The following is a 19,521-nucleotide window of genomic DNA, read 5'->3' on the forward strand; positions in this document are numbered from 1 at the left end:
CCAAGAGCTAAACCGTTTGGATGATTCCCACCCCCTACCCCCCCGCCCCGTTGCCATGACTAGGGGTTTGGAGGTTTTTAATTCACTTATTGCATGTTGACTTTAAATTTTCTCTTTTCTGTCCTTATTAAGACTATTGGTCCTTATTAAGACTATTATTGTTTGTTTCAACTTATACTAACATGATAGTACTCACTTGTAAATTTCTAACTATTCTTACTCTGATCTACAATAGCATAGGTAATGCAACTAATTATTGTTAGTTGCTTTTGTAATTTACTTGCATTGATTTTCTTATTGTTTGCTTCTCTGTCTCACCTTAAACAACACTGTATTCAAAATGCTGTTTTAAAGAAATATCTAAAATTTGAAGAATTCAACAGTTTTCCTTGAAACCTTTAAAATCTAGGTTGTTTCTTCCTACATTGTTGCAGAGTTGTATTTTACAAAATCTTGTTTTGACCTGGGCCAAGTCATTATGGAATTTAAGGAGGTTTTTTCAGTCTGATTTTGGCTCTGATTGGTATAGAGTTGACTTTAATGCAACTTTTTTTATTTCTGCCTTTTCCATACAGTCTGCACGTTTGATGGTACACACAGTGGCAACCTTTAACTCAATCAAGGTAATAATACAACTTTTTCTGAGCCGATTTAAAAGCTGACATTTTTTACCCTCCTTTTCCACAGTCTTTGTCTTTCATTAATCTGTATAAAGCCTTTTGAATCAACTTATTGAAAGAAGTATTGACGTACACAGCGCTTGCTTCTCAGGTTACATCAATATCATATTATATAGCTAAAATAATTTGGTTTTAAATCTCAGGAGAAGCCCTTAAAATTATTTTACTTAACTAGGCTACTTGAATTTGTGCATTCTTCTGGAATTAAGTAACCCTCACCTGTAGCAAAAATCCAATCTTGACTTTTTATTTATCTTACTGAGGCTTGATGAAGTTTATATACTGTAAAAGAAAGAAGTGTAGCTATTTTAGGAAATCATCCAGCACTGCTCTCAGTGTTCTCAGTAGACCCCTGAAATAAAGCCTATAGGAATGGTGATGAAGAAGGGGTTGTTGGCATGTTTGCAAATGTCAGCAGAATGAAGGAGGTGTGGATAAGCAGAGTGAACAAAATGTTACTGGTCGCTAAAGTTTTTTTGTTTGACATCATAAAGCTTCAGTGAGTCCAGCATGAGAGTTTCTTGTGTAAACAAAAGTGCTATAAAACTGTGGTCTGCAATATCAGTGGGGGGTTTCTGTTTGGTTTTGCTTTGCAGGAACTGAATGAACGCTGGAGATCTCTGCAGCAGTTAGCAGAGGAACGAAGTCAGCTGTTGGGCAGTGCCCATGAAGTCCAGAGATTCCACAGGTGAGATGTTTGTATCATATTTGGTCTTAGTTCAGTAAAATACTTTGTCTACAAGAGTTCTAAAACACAGTGGAACCTATTCTAAACAAATCGTACTTCAACCCCCAGTTTGTTCAGTGGAAGTTGGACCACTCACTGGTTGACCACCAGTGGTCCAACAAGAATTCTTTCTATTCTTCCTAGAAAGACTTGTTAATGTAAAAGCGTGGCATTGCTGTGGGTTGAGAGATCTGGACTACTGTCCTATTTTGCCAAAGTTTGTTTGTGTCATCTTGGGAAATAATTTAATAGAACCGTCAACTACTTGAGCTTCTCTGGAAATCAGTGACCTGCCAGGTATCAGACATCCTAGTATGACCTCCGTTTTAATTCTCTTTCTGCCTTCTCTTCACTCAAATCAGAGATGCTGACGAAACAAAAGAATGGATAGAGGAGAAGAATCAAGCATTAAATACAGACAACTATGGACACGACTTGGCCAGTGTGCAGGCTCTGCAGCGCAAACATGAAGGCTTTGAGAGAGACTTGGCAGCTCTTGGAGACAAGGTGAAGTTGTGAGGAGGACAAACTCAAAAGCTTTCTTTTTATCTAGCAGAAATAATTGAACTATAGAAGAGATTCTTTTTTTTTTTTTTTTTCATTGTGTTTATTTCCCTTTCTCTAATTCTAGGTGAATTCTCTTGGTGAAACTGCCCAGCGCCTGATCCAGTCACATCCAGAATCTGCTGAAGATCTTCAAGAAAAGTGTACGGAGTTGAATCAGGCTTGGAATAGTCTGGGAAAACGTGCTGACCAGCGCAAAGAGAAGCTTGGAGATTCTCATGACCTGCAGCGTTTCCTCAGTGACTTCAGGTAAAGACGCTATTCCCCTCTCCATTAATTTGTCTGTCTGGTATGTTATTAGTGAAGTATGTATGGCTTATTGTTCCACAGGGTATTTCTGAGGAGAGTTCAAAAAAGGACTGTTTTTCATGTTCTGACTTACTTAACTGGAGGGAGGGAAAAATTCTCTGTTAATGTGTGTTCACAGGGACCTTATGTCTTGGATCAATGGAATCCGGGGTCTGGTCTCCTCAGATGAACTTGCAAAGGATGTGACTGGAGCTGAAGCTTTATTGGAAAGACACCAGGTATGTGAAAGATGAGAAGTGTATGTTGTAAACATCAACAAATGTTTCTTTTTCTGACACTTTCCATTTAGAGTTCCCAAAATAGATCAGTTCCAGCTCTGCCATCTATTTATTTAATAATGTGTCTCTGTACCTTGCAGGAACACCGTACTGAAATAGATGCAAGGGCTGGCACTTTCCAGGCATTTGAACAGTTTGGACAACAACTTCTTGCTCATGGACACTATGCCAGCCCAGAGATCAAGGAGAAACTGGATATCCTAGATCAAGAACGGACAGACCTAGAGAAGGCCTGGGTACAGCGCAGAATGATGCTAGACCAGTGCCTAGAACTACAGGTACTCTGCTGCGTTTTTAAAAAGCAAAACAATTCCTACTTTCATAAGAAAGTTCATTCTTTCATAGTGATGAGCAGTGCTCTTGGTCTGTCTTTCTCATGCTTTGGAGTTTTTTCTCCTTAGCTGTTTCATCGGGATTGTGAACAAGCTGAAAACTGGATGGCTGCCCGAGAGGCTTTCTTAAATACAGAAGATAAAGGAGACTCTTTAGACAGTGTGGAGGCACTCATCAAGAAACATGAAGATTTTGATAAGGCAATCAATGTCCAGGTGAGGAGTGTAGCTGAAGTAAGGGGAAAATAGTTCAGCTTTTCTTAATGCAGATTATTAGTGAAAGAAGTTATTACCATGCAGGGCTTCTAAAGTTTGGTTCTAAATATTTGGCTGTTTGGGATCTGCTGCAGAAGTTTAGAAGCAGCTAATGCAGACAGGGATGTATTCCACTGCCTACAAACAGTGTAGGAATAGTGATGAGTATTTGTTTAAATCTCTTAACTGATTTGAATTTTTTTCTTTTTTTACAACAGAAAAAGGTATATTTTCAGTTTCTTGTAACAGAAGGCTGCCTACTTCTATTGAGAAATCATACTGCTATAGCTTAAAGTCCAAAAATAGTTTTTTCCTAAATGCCGCAGGTGAAAGACGTTCTGAAACTGAACTCTCCAGTCCTGTAAAAGATAGACTTCCTTCACAGATTCACACTTACAATAATGTATATTTAAAGAAGGAAAAAAGTCTTGTCCTGTTCCAGACCCTGCTCGTCATTTGACTTTAAGGAACCACAGTTCTAATTTATGGCTTCTGTTTTTAATAGGAAGAGAAGATTGCTGTCTTACAGTCTTTTGCCGACCAGCTGATCTCTGCTGATCATTATGCAAAGGGAGTCATTGCTAACAGACGCAATGAGGTTCTGGACAGGTCAGTTTTGCCCTGTTAGATGGGATGCAGATACTGACTGAAAGAGAATGCTCTTGGGCAACATTTTGTAGCTGTTAGACGTGATGCTGTGTACAGTCCTAGGTTTTCATTCAACATATGTATGTAATTACATACAGGTGGCTTCGTCTGAAAGCTCAAATGATTGAAAAGAGATCGAAGCTAGGAGAATCTCAGACACTCCAGCAGTTCAGTCGTGATGTGGATGAAATAGAAGCTTGGATCAGTGAAAAGCTCCAAACTGCAAGTGATGAGTCATATAAGGATCCCACAAATATCCAGGTGAATATGTTTCTTGGCTCAAAAATCAAAATACAATTTTTAACTTTGAAAAACATACTCTGATTTGGAAAAATATGCTCAGGAATTCTTGTTCAGTGATAACAGAATAATACACCATGTTGGACGTGGTCTCCCTTTAACAAGAAGAAAATGGAAGTTACATTATGCATGAAAGGAGGCCCAAAATAGAACTCACTTGGTAATTATTGATGCATATAATTAATAATATATGTGGTATCTGCAGCAGCAAGCTTCCCGAAGAAAGCCCTGAGTAGCTATTCTGTCTTTCTCCTAGATAATAAAATAAGGAAATGGAGTTCTTGGGTCTCACCTCTGTCTTATGTTCTAAAATGTGAAGTCTCATTTATTTTTCAGTATTAAGGAATAATTAATTAAAGTTATTTCCTATGTTTTAATACCGGTTTATGAAGTAGCATGAATGCACTGAACTACTTCTCTCAATCTGTTTTATAGCTTTCCAAACTGCTGGTAAGTAGTTTGGACTAGCCCTGGTATGTGAATTTTTTTTCTTTGTATAGCTTATGTGTGAGCATAAGGTCTGATTGCAGTCTGTTGCTCCATCCATCAGTTCATGCAATCTCTTTGTTTTCTGTTAGTTCTTGACCTACATCCAGGTACAGCTGTTGATCTTCATGTTATGGGTGTGGTGCTTTTGTTAATGCCTATTCAGCATCAATTATTTATGTATTCATTTTGCAGGTGTTCTGCATGATCTGTTTAATTTGTGGTGCATTAGTGATCTAGTTTCGTGGGGTTTTTTAGGAGTTAGCCTATAGAAAAATGGGTTTCTGTCCTCCTTTTTCAGAAATTTGGCTATTGGGCCTGTCATCCTCCTGTCTGGATCTTCAGTCGTGATGATTTAACACATGACATAATGCCAACTGTTAGCTAGCATTTGTAGAATCAAATGCTGAAGGTGCAGGATTCAATAAAACAATAGATCTAGATGGCTTAGTTCTTGCAGCAGTAGCAGAGAAGGAACACTCCAGAAAAAGATATGCACCAGATGGAAAGCTGACAGGACTTTTAAGAATCCAAGAAGTGGAGTAAAATGAGAATATATGGAAGGAGAAGACAGAACAAAGAAAGGGGAAGCTACCTAGACTAAGAAAGGAAAGAATCGTTGTTTGTCACTTTAGGCTGTGGTAGACTAATCTATTTTTTTATTTTTATTTTTTAGTAGAAGTAGTAGTAGCCTAAAAGGCTGTCTGGGATTTGTTGTAATTATATGGACATATGCAATTGGCAGCTTTTTAATTGAATTTTACATGTTGGTAAATCTAGCTTTGAAGGATATGTTTTTATAATCTCAGCATTCAGGATTAACAGTTCCTAAAATAAAGCAGTTCATGCAGAATTTCTCATGCCAGTGCTATAGTATTTTCCATCTTTTGTTTCTAATCTAACATTTCCTTTCATGCCATTCTCTCAGGGCAGTGTATACCCCTGTCCAATGTTACTAGCATTTCCACTTAATACTTGTAAATTCTGTCTTGTCATTTTTGTGCTATTGTTACCTTCCTGGTGGGTGGATGGATCACGGTATATATGAGAGAGAGCTGCATACTTCCTCCCACACCAAGGCTCCTATTGTTCTCATGGTGCTCTCAACTAAGCAGAGAAAAAATTTTAACAAATAGCTCAGTTATTTTTATAGAGGTTTTTGGTGGTTAGTTCATTATTTTAATGGCTGTGTATGACTAATACCAAAACTGCAGAAAGCAGATAGGCTGCAGCAGTGATTTCTCTCAACTCCCTATAGATTAGGAAGGGAAACAGAAATTTGTGACATTACTATAGGAGTAGAAGGGATATCTACTGCACTTCTGCTTAGGGTATGTATAAGTGCTGCTTTTCAAAGGTGATGGCATTGAAAATGAGAAAGCTTTACTTGAGTAACAGCTAAGCTTAACGCAAGGAACGTTGCATGGGCATCTGTGCAATGCAGAAGATGTTGCCTGAGTTATGTGTATCAGCTCACTGACAGTTTTGCTAGGTCAAAGCTTGATGGTTACTCAGGTTAATGAGAGTTACTGTTTGAGTTGGCAGTAAGCACTGTTACTGAGAGAGAGAGAACTTCTTCAGATCAGGCTATATACAAACCTCTTTATGTCAACAACTCTTGTGCTGTCCTCTCGGCCCATGAGAACAATGTAGGAGCCCTTTGTCCAGTCTCTAATAGTTTTGGTTTTGTCATATTCAGAGCAAACACCAGAAACACCAAGCCTTTGAAGCTGAGCTCCATGCCAACGCAGACAGGATCCGCGGAGTCATTGATATGGGGAACTCGCTGATTGAAAGAGGAGCATGTGCTGGCAGCGAGGATGCTGTGAAGGTAGGTACAAGTCTTAGATTAATTGTTTCGGGAAGTGTTTGGATAATTGGGGGAGGAGAGTGTCTCTCAAAATCAAATATTGTTTTATAGAAGCTTTTCTATTTCAGCTATGCAGTAGAAATCAGGGTAATCATTCTGCTTTGTTCTCAAGGGTGAGGAGTTTTCCGATCCTGTGATCGGGTTGTAAAACTGAATTATAGCTGGGCAGCATGAAATTGTGACCGTGTAATTTGTATATCTGGAATCAACAGTCAAACTTGCACCATATTCTGGTTTTGCATTTATCAGAACTTATGTTTTTAGTTTTGTAGCATTTATCTTTTCCATTTTATAACAGGCACGACTCGCTGCCCTGGCTGACCAATGGCAATTCCTGGTACAGAAATCGGCAGAGAAGAGTCAGAAACTGAAAGAAGCTAATAAGCAACAGAATTTCAATACTGGAATCAAGGACTTTGATTTCTGGCTTTCAGAGGTAACTGAGATTGGGATTATTTACTTGCAAGACTTGTTTTTCTAATTTTTTATTCCCTTTGCTGATGTTACATTTTGTGGAGCACAGTTCACCTTTGAGCAAGTCCAGTTTTATTTTGAAAAGAATCTTTATTACGACTAAAAATCTTGTGGATGTTTTTGTTATTACTTATGAACAGTAAGGTGAGAAGAAGCTTATTTGCATAGAATCTGTTAGGAATTAAACAAGTGATGAGGAAAAGATTTATCCACACTGTAGAAAATTGAGAAGAGAATTAATTTGCAGTGTTAAAAGCATTATAATTTCAAGGGTTTTGTGAAAACACAACTCATTCTCCATCCCATTTTTCCTTCCCCACCCCCAGGTGGAGGCTTTGTTGGCATCTGAAGACTATGGGAAGGACTTGGCATCAGTTAACAACCTTCTGAAGAAACACCAATTGCTGGAAGCTGATATATCTGCTCATGAGGTATTGCTTTTTCTTTTAGTTTTGGAAGATAAATCATAGTAATCAGCAAATTCTACAGATACTATTTCAGTACGTGCTGCAGTCATATACTTGTTGAAACCTATTTTCTTAATAAAAACTGACTCTGCACAGCAGCCAGATTATGTTTTGTTTTGTTTTTTTGTACTGACATAACAAGCACCAGAAATGAGATGGGAGAAATTCACACAATTTTTTTTCATCCGTGTTTCCAGGATCGTCTGAAAGACCTGAACAGTCAGGCCGACAGTTTGATGACCAGCAGTGCTTTCGATACGTCGCAAGTAAAGGATAAACGTGAAACCATTAACGGGCGCTTTCAGAGGATTAAGAGTATGGCAGCTGCCCGCCGTGCGAAGCTGAACGAGTCCCACCGTTTGCATCAGTTTTTCCGTGATATGGATGATGAAGAGTCCTGGATCAAGTGGGTATTTTGCAAGTTCTAGGCTCTGGCGCAGGGGCATGTGCTTACTGCCAGCATCCATAGTCTGTAGTATGGTTTTATAACTTGCCTTTTCCACAAGTATGTGTCTCTGTTAGAAATTACCTTTGCTCCCCAGTCAAGGAAAACTATTTTCAAAATGTCTTCAGCACTATCTACAGTTTTCTTTGGTCGAACCCCAAAAGGAAAGCTCTGTACTAGAAAAAGTAATGCTGTTTAGACCTGAACCAGAGAACTGAAATTTGACTCTATTCTTTTTGAGAAAGTTCCTAGCAAAAATTCAAACCTTACTTTTTCAGTCTGAAGTACTTCCCCACCTCCCCCCCAGCCAGATGTAGTAATTAGTCAAATATTCTTTCCATATTGCTGTTAGTATCTTGAGAGGAGGGAAAGAAATGAGACTGACTGAAATCATTCAAATTGGAGCACTTTTTTTGTAATGCTTGTAAAATAAGAAAAAAATAAAATTGGACAACAGCAGGTAAACCCTAGAAAAGCTATCTATCTTCTTAAAAAGAAAACAGTACAGAGAAACTCTGTCCTGCTGAGAGAAGTGATAGGCCCGCTGTCACCTTCTTTCGTTCCCCCACACATTACTCCTCAGCGTGCTGCCAGGAGCTAGCTGCTGTTTGCTGATAACTCACATAGACAATCTTTTACATCCAAGATTTTTGTTCTATGACAAGCATTTCCTTATTTGCAGTGGTTTTGGTTTTGGATGGCTTTTTTTTTTTGTCAGGTTTGACCTACAGAAGTAATTTTCAAATTTTCTTTTTCTCTTCTCTTGAATGTAGAGAGAAGAAACTGTTGGTTAGCTCAGAGGACTATGGCAGAGACCTAACTGGCGTGCAGAACCTTAGGAAAAAACACAAACGCTTAGAAGCAGAATTAGCTGCCCATGAACCTGCTATCCAGGTAAATGCCTCTCTCCTTGACGGATTTCTCCATAAGCAGCGTCTGTCATGCTTGTGGCAAATACGCAAGGCAATAGTAGATATGCTGGAATCCAAAAAGAACGTATAAGAAGACAGCAGATGATGTTCCGTTAACTCCGTTTCTCTGCTTTGCAGGGTGTTCTGGACACTGGTAAGAAGCTTTCAGATGATAACACAATTGGAAAGGAGGAGATACAGCAGAGACTGGCTCAGTTTGTGGATCACTGGAAAGAGTTAAAACAGTTGGCAGCTGCTAGGTGTGTGAGACATGTTTTTGTAAAATTCAGTATTTGTTAAAACAATTACGTGGGCTTGTAATGACCAAATTTACTGAATTTCAGGGGTTTGGGTCATCAGTAATATGACTTAATAGCACATCACTGATGACAGGCTCTAAGAGACTATTGAAAAGGGTTTTAGTGTTGATGTTCCTCAGTAGAAACATGAGTCGTCTTTTTTTTTTTTTTTTTTTTTTTTGAGGCATGCTGTGTTTAGCCTTTTCTTGCATCAGTTGGAAACCGTAGACTTAGAATTAACTGGCTTTAATCCACCACCAGGATGTTTTTCTGAATAGAAGCTGTTGGGAGAAAATGATTCATTTTAGTCCTTCAGTCACTGCAGGCTTTGTAGCCTAGTGAATTTCTAGAGCTGTAGGTACCACGGTCTGCTGCTGGAGAAGTGAAGCGTGAATGATTGTGTGTCTAGGGTTCAGTCTCTACGTTCTTAGGTTTGCTGCTGCTGTAATTTGGTTCTACATCTTGTATCTAAAAGCCATAAAGCAACACTGTGGCTAATTTTTACCTTTCTTTTTCCATACAGGGGTCAGCGTCTAGAGGAGTCTCTGGAGTACCAGCAGTTTGTAGCAAATGTTGAGGAAGAAGAAGCCTGGATCAATGAGAAAATGACCTTGGTAGCCAGTGAGGATTATGGGGACACACTTGCTGCTATCCAGGTATGGAGCAAGTTGTCAGCTCTTTTGTTCTTACTGCATTATTGTTGGTTAGAGCTTAACGAACCTTTTTTTTTAACTGTTTTTCCAATTTAGTGTTGTTGTTGGTTTCTTTTGAAGGCCTACATTGTAAAAAAGATAAATTTTATAAAAGCATCCCAAGTGTGTTATTTCCTGTAGAAATGACTTGCAGTTTGGTGCAGTTTTGCACCTCTCGACCTTTGATGGGCAGTCCTGGTTAATTCAAATAGCTGAAGTTATATTGGAAGGCAGTATCAGTCTCCTTTTGTCCACAGAAGAACAGCAAGTTATGCTAACCAGCTAAGATTAATAGATTTTGTTAGAAAAATTTTATGATAGCAGATTTATAACAATATCTTTTTAAATTTTTTTTAATAAGTGGTGAGAAATTATTTTTAAAAGGGACTGTCTTCTATTTGCAGGGCTTGCTGAAAAAGCATGAAGCATTCGAGACTGATTTCACTGTCCACAAAGACAGAGTGAACGATGTTTGTGCTAATGGAGAGGATCTCATTAAAAAGGTGAGCATAAACTAGTAAAGAAAAAAAAACCAAACAAAACACCAAACCTTCAAAAGCTACCCAGGACACTTTCATGTCGAAGCAGATTTGTTCCTCTCTGAGGACTGATTGTCATCTCTTTGAAAAGAGCTCTTACTTTTTGTGGCTGAATAAGCTGCTGGTGTTAACTACTTTTATTTCTTGGACAATGGCTGTACACTGAGAACAAAACCTTTCATTTGAAGTACTTGCTCTGTCACCAGCTTACAGGATGCCTTGGAAGACCTTAAGATCATGTGGTATACATTTTTTTTTTTTTCTCCTATCATGTAGAATAATCACCATGAGGAGAACATTACTGCCAAGATGAAGGGCCTCAGAGGCAAGGTGTCAGATCTGGAGAAAGCAGCAGCTCAGAGGAAAGCCAAATTGGATGAGAACTCTGCCTTCCTCCAGTTCAACTGGAAAGCAGATGTAGTGGAGTCATGGATAGGTATGTTCTATTCTGGGGCACAGTACCCTGTCACAAAGAAACTGAAATGCTCCTTCATTTCAAAAGATCTCAAATAACTTCTCGGTTGCTGTTGTAACCAGCAGACCTAAACCCAAAACAATCAGCAGTGCTTTACCTGATTTATGCTTTTGGGGTAACTGAATTTGGAATAGGGGGAATGTTTGAGATAGAGGTTGACATTTTTACTGAATTTGTTTCATTTTCCAGGTGAGAAGGAAAACAGTCTGAAGACAGACGATTATGGACGTGACCTCTCTTCTGTGCAAACACTACTCACCAAGCAGGTTAGTGCTAATGCTGCTTCCGCCCCATAAGTGATGGAGAGAACAAGTGAACTCTTCTGCGATACACAAGGATCTGGTATTTATGTTTGAAATATATGCAGGATATCGGAATGGTTGAATAAAAATACAATCTAAAATATTTTGTTCTCTTTTTTAATGCTTCAGGAAACTTTTGATGCCGGCCTTCAGGCTTTCCAGCAGGAGGGAATTGCAAACATCACTGCTCTGAAAGACCAGCTACTAGCAGCCAAACATATCCAATCAAAGGCCATCGAGGCGCGGCACGCTTCCTTGATGAAACGCTGGAATCAGCTACTTGCTAATTCTGCTGCCAGGAAAAAGAAACTCTTGGAGGCTCAGGAGCATTTCAGAAAGGTGAGTGGCCAAACCATGGGGCTACAAAAATTTAATTGTTCTCTTTGGGGGGAAAAAAAACCACCAACATACAATGCTTGCAACTTCTGCAGTATTTTCATTTGCATTATGGAGGTCCTGGAGACTTGCCATAAGAATTTGAGATGTTTGCAAGAAATAAGTAATAAAGGCAAACCATCATAGATGCATGTTAGAATATAGAATATTTGCATTACTACATAACTGAACTGGATTTTTTTCTCTTTTCAAGGTTGAGGATCTGTTCCTGACCTTCGCAAAGAAGGCATCCGCCTTCAACAGCTGGTTTGAGAATGCTGAAGAGGACCTGACAGATCCCGTGCGCTGTAACTCACTGGAAGAAATCAAAGCACTGCGAGAAGCTCATGATGCTTTCCGCTCTTCACTTAGTTCTGCCCAAGCTGACTTCAACCAGCTGGCAGAGCTCGATCGCCAGATCAAGAGTTTCCGTGTAGCCTCCAACCCTTATACTTGGTTTACTATGGAGGCTCTTGAAGAAACCTGGAGGAATTTGCAGAAAATTATCAAGGCAAGTCACAGAGAGAGAGAGACTCTTTTCATAGTTTATGACCTTTCAAGTCTTCCCTGGAAGTTGTCCTCCAAGATAAAGCAGTACAATAGTTTGTCACTGTACTACAGGTGGAAATACCTCAAAATTTGCGAGATCCATTAGCTATAAACTTGTTTTCATGGTCTTCCGTTTGCTGTCTTTCAAAAGACAAAGTGCACCTTCCTCTCTTCCGAACTATAAAACATTTAATGTCCGTGCTATGCAGTAAAGTAACTGCTGGTTCAGTTACAGTTCTCAAGACTTCACTAGGAATGTTTTGTGTTGTCATCTTTGATGATTTTTGTCTAGCTATGCAGGACACTCTCTGAGCACTCAGTCTTGTTTTGAGCCTCAGAACTGTGCTCGTATGCAGCTCTTATTTTTTGGGTGTTGTTAGAGGATGAGGGCAATCATGTTATTTCTCTGTTTGAAATTATTTTTGTTCATTTCTCAGGAACGTGAATTGGAGTTGCAGAAGGAACAGCGAAGGCAGGAAGAAAATGACAAATTGCGCCAGGAATTCGCTCAGCACGCGAATGCTTTCCATCAGTGGATTCAGGAGACCAGGTATAGTTTGTTTTCCTAGGAGCTGCCCTTAAAGAGTTCCTCAGCAGGAACTCTTGAGAGTTTGTATCCATCCTACACCTCTTTGGTCTGTCCAAGTTGTAAATGTCTCCTGCTGAAAAACAGCTATTCAGGACTTGTTCATTTCCTGCAGCTGGGATTTGAGGGAGGCCCTGTTAGCCACAGGGAAGAGGAAAGCCCTGAAACACCAGACTTCAAAAATGTTTCTGCTTCTGAATGCATTTTCCTGCAGTAATTCCAGTTATCCAGGACTTCACTCCTCTAGTTATTCCTGAACTAGTCTGCAGTACAGCTGGGGGGTCAGGAACAAATAGCTCAAAGTGTGAAGTGCCAGTGGTGTTTCTGTTAATGCCCCTTTTGTATTGAATAGTATATTAGAAATCTCACTAGAATTTCAATAGAGAAAGAAGCTATGAAAAAAGCTTAAGACCACTTTGTAATCATTTACCAAGGGTACTGTCTAATAATATCCTTGCTTAGGGAGAGGGAGTAAAGATTTAACAACTGCATTAGACGTAAAAAATCTCAAGGTTGAGAATTGCAGCGAACCGAAGAGCATGTTCCTAGAAAACAGAGGTAACTGTGCTCAGACAGTGGTGCTGGCCAATTCTGACAGACTCTGGTTGTGGTTCAGAGGAGGAGAGTTCTGTTTTCATGTAATCCTGTGATTCTCTGTGTCTCTGTGTTTACAAATAGTTCTGTATGTGTCTTCAGGAAATAATGAAATACAAATACGATTTTTAACTTTTTGATGTTTGCTTCCCACCCAAATTTCTGTCCCTCTTTTACTGTCTTGTCTCTGTCCTGCTGCCTGATGTTTGGATCTTCACATTCTACAGGACTTACCTGCTAGATGGGTTAGTATTGAATTTTATATCTTTAAAATTTTGGTGATGTGTTCTGCTCTGTGTGTGTTCTTCTGTCATTACACTGCTTGTGAAAGCTGCGCTGAAACCCCTTTTATTTGAAAAGAGCTATTTGTGGCTGAGGTGCACAGACACAGGAAACAAGACTTTGGAGTAGATTAAGTATAAACCAGTACAAACAAAACCATTTCCTAGTCAAAAGCAGAAGAAATCATTAATGGGTAGTCACTGGCAGACCATGGAAGTCCTAACTTTTGTTCTTGCTTTCTCTGAGGGCTTGCACAAGAAATGGCTATTAATCTGAGGCGATATAGGAGAACACAGAGTAGTCTGCCTTTGGAAACAGCTGACATTCCTAATCTTCCAGCATTCAGAGACTTGCTTAGTGAAATAAACTTTTCCATTATAACTGTTCTCAGAACAATTGAAGCTTCAAAGTATCAACCATTTTTGGTAAGGAAGGAGGGAAGATTCCTACGAAGAGGCTTTACTGAAATTATTTACTTTAAAACTCTGTAGTATGCAAATATGAACTGCCTGGTTTTTTTAATCTGCTGCATAACCATGCCCCATAAAGATAATGTTCTTGACGGGAGAAACCAAAACCTTCCATCCATGAAGTTGCGTGGGTTTGCAGGCAGTTAGATGTCTCCAATTTTAAGCCCACTTTGTGTCCATAGGAATAGCTCCTGATGAGGATGCATGCTGGTCATTTGTCAAGAAGTGGAAAGGAAATAATAATTATCTTTTCAATTACTCCAGACTGTCAAACCCTCTGAGACTATGTGTCTGTCCATTTAAATTTCTTCACTATTAGAAGTCTGCAGCCCAATGGAAGCTTTGTAGTAAGACAGAATATAAAATGCTAATAAATAGCGTATGTGCCCGTGTGTCAGCCCTATGCAAAGTGCTAGAGAGGAGGCAGGGGCCTTTCTCGGAGAGCGAGAAGGCTTTTCATAATAAAAGGGTGGAATCTTTGCAGATAACTGTGCTGCTTATTTGCTGTGTAATGAACACAGTGTCTTGTGTTTTGCTCTTTCTGCCAGATAAAAATAATTTGCCCCATTTTTGTTGTACAGTTTAACAGAACCGAGCAGATTTTCCTGGAACAGATGCTGAATTCTCTGCTCCTTTGTAGAGCAGCGTTGTAGATTAGTTCTGGTATCCAAGAACGAGCGAACAGAAAGGAGCTGTTCACTAAAAGACATAGGGCCAGAGTTCAAGATCACCATGCCAAGCCCTTTTGTTGAACAAATTACTAGAAGGCTGCTGATATGCCTGGCAGAGTTTGTCTTTAATTCTGCGTGAATAGAGTAAAAACACAGATTTAGCTCAAAAAGGCTTTGGCTGTGCTTAGCCTTCCTTGACAAGAGGGAAGGCAGAGCTTCAGAGGTGTTTCAAGATGAGTCGCCATGCGTACACCTTGCTTTTCACTGTGCTGTAGCCGCTTGTGTGCGCCCAGCACTGCCTGGAGGAGGTTTTCTTGGGGTAGGGAGAAAGAATAATTTGGAGTTTAGGAAGAAGAATCTGTAGATGAGTTAACTGCAAGAGTCTCTCTTAGTGAGACTCACTTTTTTGTGACTTACAGGAAAATAATAACAGATTATTTTTGTGTATGTGCAATCACCATTTGAATAATTATCTTAAGTACTTGCTTGTGTTTGCTGCAAGGTGGTGCTGGCTTGGAGTGTGGCTCCACTGCAGTGGCTGTGTTTGGATGTGTTCTTTCCTCTGTTCTTTCTTTCTTCCTTTTTGGAATTTACTTGGTTTCTTTTCTTTGACTAGCATAGCATATCGTCGTGTCATTCGTGTCTATCAGTATGAAGTTGGGGATGATCTATCTGGAAGGTTTTTTTCTTCTTATTTTCTTACCTCACTATGGTTTTCAAATGCACCCTTTAATTCCAAGGCTCGCTTTCCTTCCAACTAACTTAACTTTCACGGCTTAGAGGTGCTTGGAGGTTTGTTTCCCTGTTGACTCTTTCCACGGTTGGTTCCCAGCTTCCTGCTCAGGGTTCTCATCTCCTCAGACATGCATTGAATCTGAGCCTTAACCCTGTGGTGAGAAACACCCGGATGTTTGGTGCATTTTCATTGCTACAGAGTGATTCAGCACTTGAAATCCCCTTCTCGAGAAGCTCAAAAGCATGTAGGAGGATAGATTTCAGTGGAGATGAAAACCCAGTTTTAGCGATGTAATTATCAGCAACTTAAGTTTTAGGAACTTAAATACCAGAGAGTCAAAGGAGAGGACAGCCCACCCGCACAGCGCCCAGACTTGCTCTCCATGCACAGGCTGTTAATTACGAACTCTCACCATACTTGTGGGAAGGACAGAGATTCTTAAACACTGCTGCTTAAAGGTGACTTAGGATCTTGGGGGGAAAAAGCAGCATCCAGAGACTTTCCATAGCTAGTCCATATGAAGTAGGTCTTGCAGCCCATCACCACGGTGGTGATCTTTATATGCTGGCGTGGGGACAGCAGTGTGCCAAGAAGCTCAATGTGGAAATCATCTGAGAGGAGTGGCCGTGCCTCAGTTTCTCTGGGCGCAGGATGGGAGAGGTGGGGTGGGAAAGGCAACTGTCCACCACCCACCGCTGTGTAGGAAAGGTCTACAGTTTTCTGCAGAGATTATGCCATATTAACATTACTGTTAAACCAAACCAGTAGTTTTCAAGGTCTTTTTTCCCCCATTTTATCCCCATGTAACACACCTCTAGAGCTCCTGTACCTTACTGGCAAATACAGCCCACCTCCAGTGAATCACCTGTAGTTTGTGTGTGTGCGTGTGCCGGGCACGGTGGGTGGGTGGGACTGCACTAAGTTTCTAATTTCATTAGGTCTGATAAAGCGGGCGCTTTGGATCTGGCATGACGTGTGGCTGCTGATCATGTTGCCTTTCAAATGGGGCTAGAAATTAACTATATAAATAAATAAGAATCAAATAAGATGTACATGTGTCAGTCTGAAATAGGATGAGTTAGAATAAACAAAACATGAAAACAGTGTTTAAACATCTACAGGAGAATAATACTGCTGTCAGGATTTTTACTTTCAAGGAAGGACTGTTAATTTCAAGCCCCACCTGCCATTTTTATGGGATAAGTGCATTCTCTCACTGCAATTCTGTGTTTAGGTCTTGCATGGTGGAGGAATCAGGAACCCTGGAATCGCAGTTGGAAGCTACTAAAGTAAGTGATGTTCACCTACTGCTGCAACACCTTTCCCAGCTGATGACTTGGGAACACAGAGTGGGAATGGAAATACATATAATTGTATGGCAAAATCTTAATTGATTTTACCCATTTTGAGCACTGAAGAGACCTTTGGGATTATCTATTTACATATCTGATGTCTACTTATATCACAAGCCATTAAACAACACTGATGTAGTCTTCCTTTTTGCTCTTTTTCCCAAATGAGCAGGGTAGGGCTGAGAGGATACCGTATTTTCAGCACGTTTCCTAATAGGGAGAGGGTTTTGGTCTCAAGAACCGGTTAGCAAGCCCTCTTGGTTTCCAATAGCGTGCATGAAAAGGAACGTTGTTTTGAATACTATTTTACAAATCTCAGCACATGTATATATAATCCCAGCAGAAAAAGAAGAATATAACCCTTCCTCCTCTGCCAGCGTGTATTCTAACTTTTTAAGGGGGTTTTTTGCGCTCCTTGATTTTTCTCCTTTTGACTCCCTCCTAACAGCGCAAGCACCAGGAGATCCGAGCTATGAGGAGCCAGCTGAAGAAGATCGAGGACCTTGGAGCAGCCATGGAAGAGGCACTTATTTTGGACAACAAATACACAGAACACAGCACCGTGGGGCTGGCACAGCAGTGGGACCAGCTTGACCAGCTGGGGATGAGAATGCAGCACAACCTGGAACAGCAGATTCAAGCTCGGTATGGCCTGCCCCGTGTGCAGTGCAAAGCATGTTTAACGGGGGATAAAAGAGAAGAGACGCATCTGCCTGTCTAAAAACAAACCTTGCATGATCCGCGCTAACAAGCGAGTCCTAACGAGTGCTGTGATGAATGGGTGTAGTGAGCTTGTAAATCCCCACCACCTCCTGGTTACAGTTTGGGAAATAGTTCCTATTGGCCATTAGCAATGACAAGATCTCGGGGGAATTGATTTATTCCGTTGAACTGTGGTGATGTAACATATTGTTTGCTCTTTTGTCCTCACCTTCCAATGTGGATGCTGGCTTGGGGCAGAGTCGTGCAGTTTAGGAACTGTTCACTAGCTTTGCTTCTTCCTTTTCAGAAACACCACTGGAGTCACTGAGGAGGCCCTGAAGGAGTTCAGCATGATGTTCAAGTGAGTTGCAGGGAAAGCATGCCAGAGGAATGCTTGTGAGAGATTTCGGGCACGTGGATGGCTCCTGCTCGCAGGCTTCTCTGACCGATTTGTTTGTAGCTCCTTTGTTGTCTGCCCAATTCTGTGCCGAGCGGCTCTGACCTCTGCCACATGGCAAGAGCCTCCAGGGACACTCACGCAAGAGCCTCTCCAGGGCACACTTACTTGTGGGCACAGTGGTGCAGGAAGTGGGAGTGCCAGTGAGTTCCAGCTGGGAATACAGCCATTTTTGGATGCTTTTTAAGCACAGTAAAGAATTTATCCTTTTTATGTATGTTAGAGAGAACCAATTTATTGATTCAAGCTCATTTGTCCAGAATAGTGGGCTAGTTATCATCTGTTCTAGTTATGATCTGTCCACTTTATAGCTTTTGGCACTCAAAAACCGACACTTAAAAATGCAGGGTTTGTTTTTATGGTTTTAGGCACTTTGACAAGGACAAATCTGGACGACTTAATCACCAGGAGTTTAAGTCTTGCTTGCGTTCTCTCGGCTACGACCTGCCTATGGTTGAGGAAGGAGAGCCAGACCCAGAGTTCGAGTCTATTCTTGACACTGTAGATCCCAATAGGTACGTGGGTTGGATCCTCCTTTATTGCAAAATACTGTACCGGCGTCCTCTGGGGAGTTGGCTGGGAGGGCTCCCACAGGCTGGGAGCTCTGCTAGCTTCTGTTGTGGAGGGGTTACAGGTTTTTTTCTCAACAATTCATGTAAAAGTGTCTTTATGAAGGTAAGACTGACATTTGTGAAGGAGAAATTCACTTTAGAAAATGATCTGGCATTGACAGTCTCCTGTGTTAAGACTTTCACTCCTCCCGGAAAAGCGAAAGCCCCTCTTGGGAGGGTGCAGAGGCACTGTGCTCTGGGTGTTAACAGACGGCACTGTTCACACGCTGTGTTTCACCGGCAGGGATGGACACGTCTCGCTGCAGGAGTATATGGCGTTTATGATCAGCAGGGAAACAGAGAACGTGAAATCCAGTGAGGAGATCGAGAGCGCTTTCCGTGCCCTCAGCTCGGAGGGGAAGCCCTACGTGACCAAGGAGGAGCTCTACCAAGTGAGTACTGGGGATGGCCTGCCAGGGAGGAGCAGGCGGAGAATTTTTGTTGATAGACTGTTAACAGAAGCACTGGTTGGTTGGAGGTTCGTCTTGCTGTAATTGAGTCAATTCTGAACCCAATAGCTGTCCCCTCTGCAGCAGCCACAGAAATGATGGTAACTGCCCTACCTACCTGGCTGCTTTCTTGGATCTATAGAGGAAAAGCTTTAACAGTCAACTACTCAGGTTGAGTAAAACAAGAGTTACTCAAAGGCCTGGGAAGGGGGTGTGTTCACTGTGTCTGTCCTCAGAAACTCATGCATTAATCACTTCTGAGACTAGAGGGAGATGCTTCTCCAGGCAGCAATTCAAAGGAAAAACTTAAGCAGCCAGGCTTAGACAGCGTGAACATCTCCTCCCCCTCACGGCCCTGCCAAGACAGCAAGTTTTTCCTGTCTGAATCCCACCAGCTGGCAGGGCAATAAAGAGGTTGTGCCGCTTCCTCGTATCGGTTACCTGTTCTGTCTTCGGTGGGAAGACTTGGGTCAGACCTTCCAACTCTTAACCAATAGTGCAGGCAGTTGGAGTGTTGCCATGCTGGGGTAGTTCTGCTGCTCTGGCTTCTGCTCCGAGCCGCGTGCCTGGGGGAGGGCTGCTGCAAACATCCCACTCGCAGCCTCAGAGCGCCCATCTCCACCTCTGCCCTGTC

General features: G+C 41.1%; 1 protein-coding gene across 11 annotated transcripts in view; it reads left to right on the plus strand.

Annotated features, from left to right (window-relative positions):
* Positions 1-19,521, plus strand: part of SPTAN1 (spectrin alpha, non-erythrocytic 1) — a 51,479-nt gene that overhangs the window by 31,616 nt on the left and 342 nt on the right. For 4 of the 11 annotated variants that reach the window (XM_054848741.1, XM_054848742.1, XM_054848734.1 and 1 more), the window contains 28 exons: positions 576-623; positions 1,277-1,368; positions 1,770-1,914; positions 2,039-2,220; positions 2,399-2,498; positions 2,639-2,836; positions 2,960-3,106; positions 3,651-3,754; positions 3,892-4,054; positions 6,279-6,410; positions 6,748-6,885; positions 7,250-7,354; positions 7,588-7,796; positions 8,609-8,729; positions 8,885-9,006; positions 9,569-9,701; positions 10,142-10,240; positions 10,553-10,712; positions 10,941-11,017; positions 11,183-11,392; positions 11,643-11,939; positions 12,415-12,527; positions 13,385-13,402; positions 16,551-16,605; positions 17,117-17,313; positions 17,678-17,731; positions 18,196-18,342; positions 18,683-18,830. In XM_054848741.1, coding sequence (XP_054704716.1) covers positions 576-623; positions 1,277-1,368; positions 1,770-1,914; positions 2,039-2,220; positions 2,399-2,498; positions 2,639-2,836; positions 2,960-3,106; positions 3,651-3,754; positions 3,892-4,054; positions 6,279-6,410; positions 6,748-6,885; positions 7,250-7,354; positions 7,588-7,796; positions 8,609-8,729; positions 8,885-9,006; positions 9,569-9,701; positions 10,142-10,240; positions 10,553-10,712; positions 10,941-11,017; positions 11,183-11,392; positions 11,643-11,939; positions 12,415-12,527; positions 13,385-13,402; positions 16,551-16,605; positions 17,117-17,313; positions 17,678-17,731; positions 18,196-18,342; positions 18,683-18,830 — 3,714 coding nt within the window. Of the gene's footprint in view, positions 1-575; positions 624-1,276; positions 1,369-1,769; positions 1,915-2,038; positions 2,221-2,398; positions 2,499-2,638; positions 2,837-2,959; positions 3,107-3,650; positions 3,755-3,891; positions 4,055-4,528; positions 4,544-6,278; positions 6,411-6,747; positions 6,886-7,249; positions 7,355-7,587; positions 7,797-8,608; positions 8,730-8,884; positions 9,007-9,568; positions 9,702-10,141; positions 10,241-10,552; positions 10,713-10,940; positions 11,018-11,182; positions 11,393-11,642; positions 11,940-12,414; positions 12,528-13,384; positions 13,403-15,196; positions 15,260-16,550; positions 16,606-17,116; positions 17,314-17,677; positions 17,732-18,195; positions 18,343-18,682; positions 18,831-19,521 lie in introns of all 11 variants that reach the window. The other 7 variants (XM_054848740.1, XM_054848739.1, XM_054848732.1 and 4 more) reach the window with 4 other exon arrangements.

This window comes from Grus americana, chromosome 20 (assembly GCF_028858705.1).
Source record: "Grus americana isolate bGruAme1 chromosome 20, bGruAme1.mat, whole genome shotgun sequence".
Lineage (NCBI taxonomy): Eukaryota > Metazoa > Chordata > Aves > Gruiformes > Gruidae > Grus > Grus americana.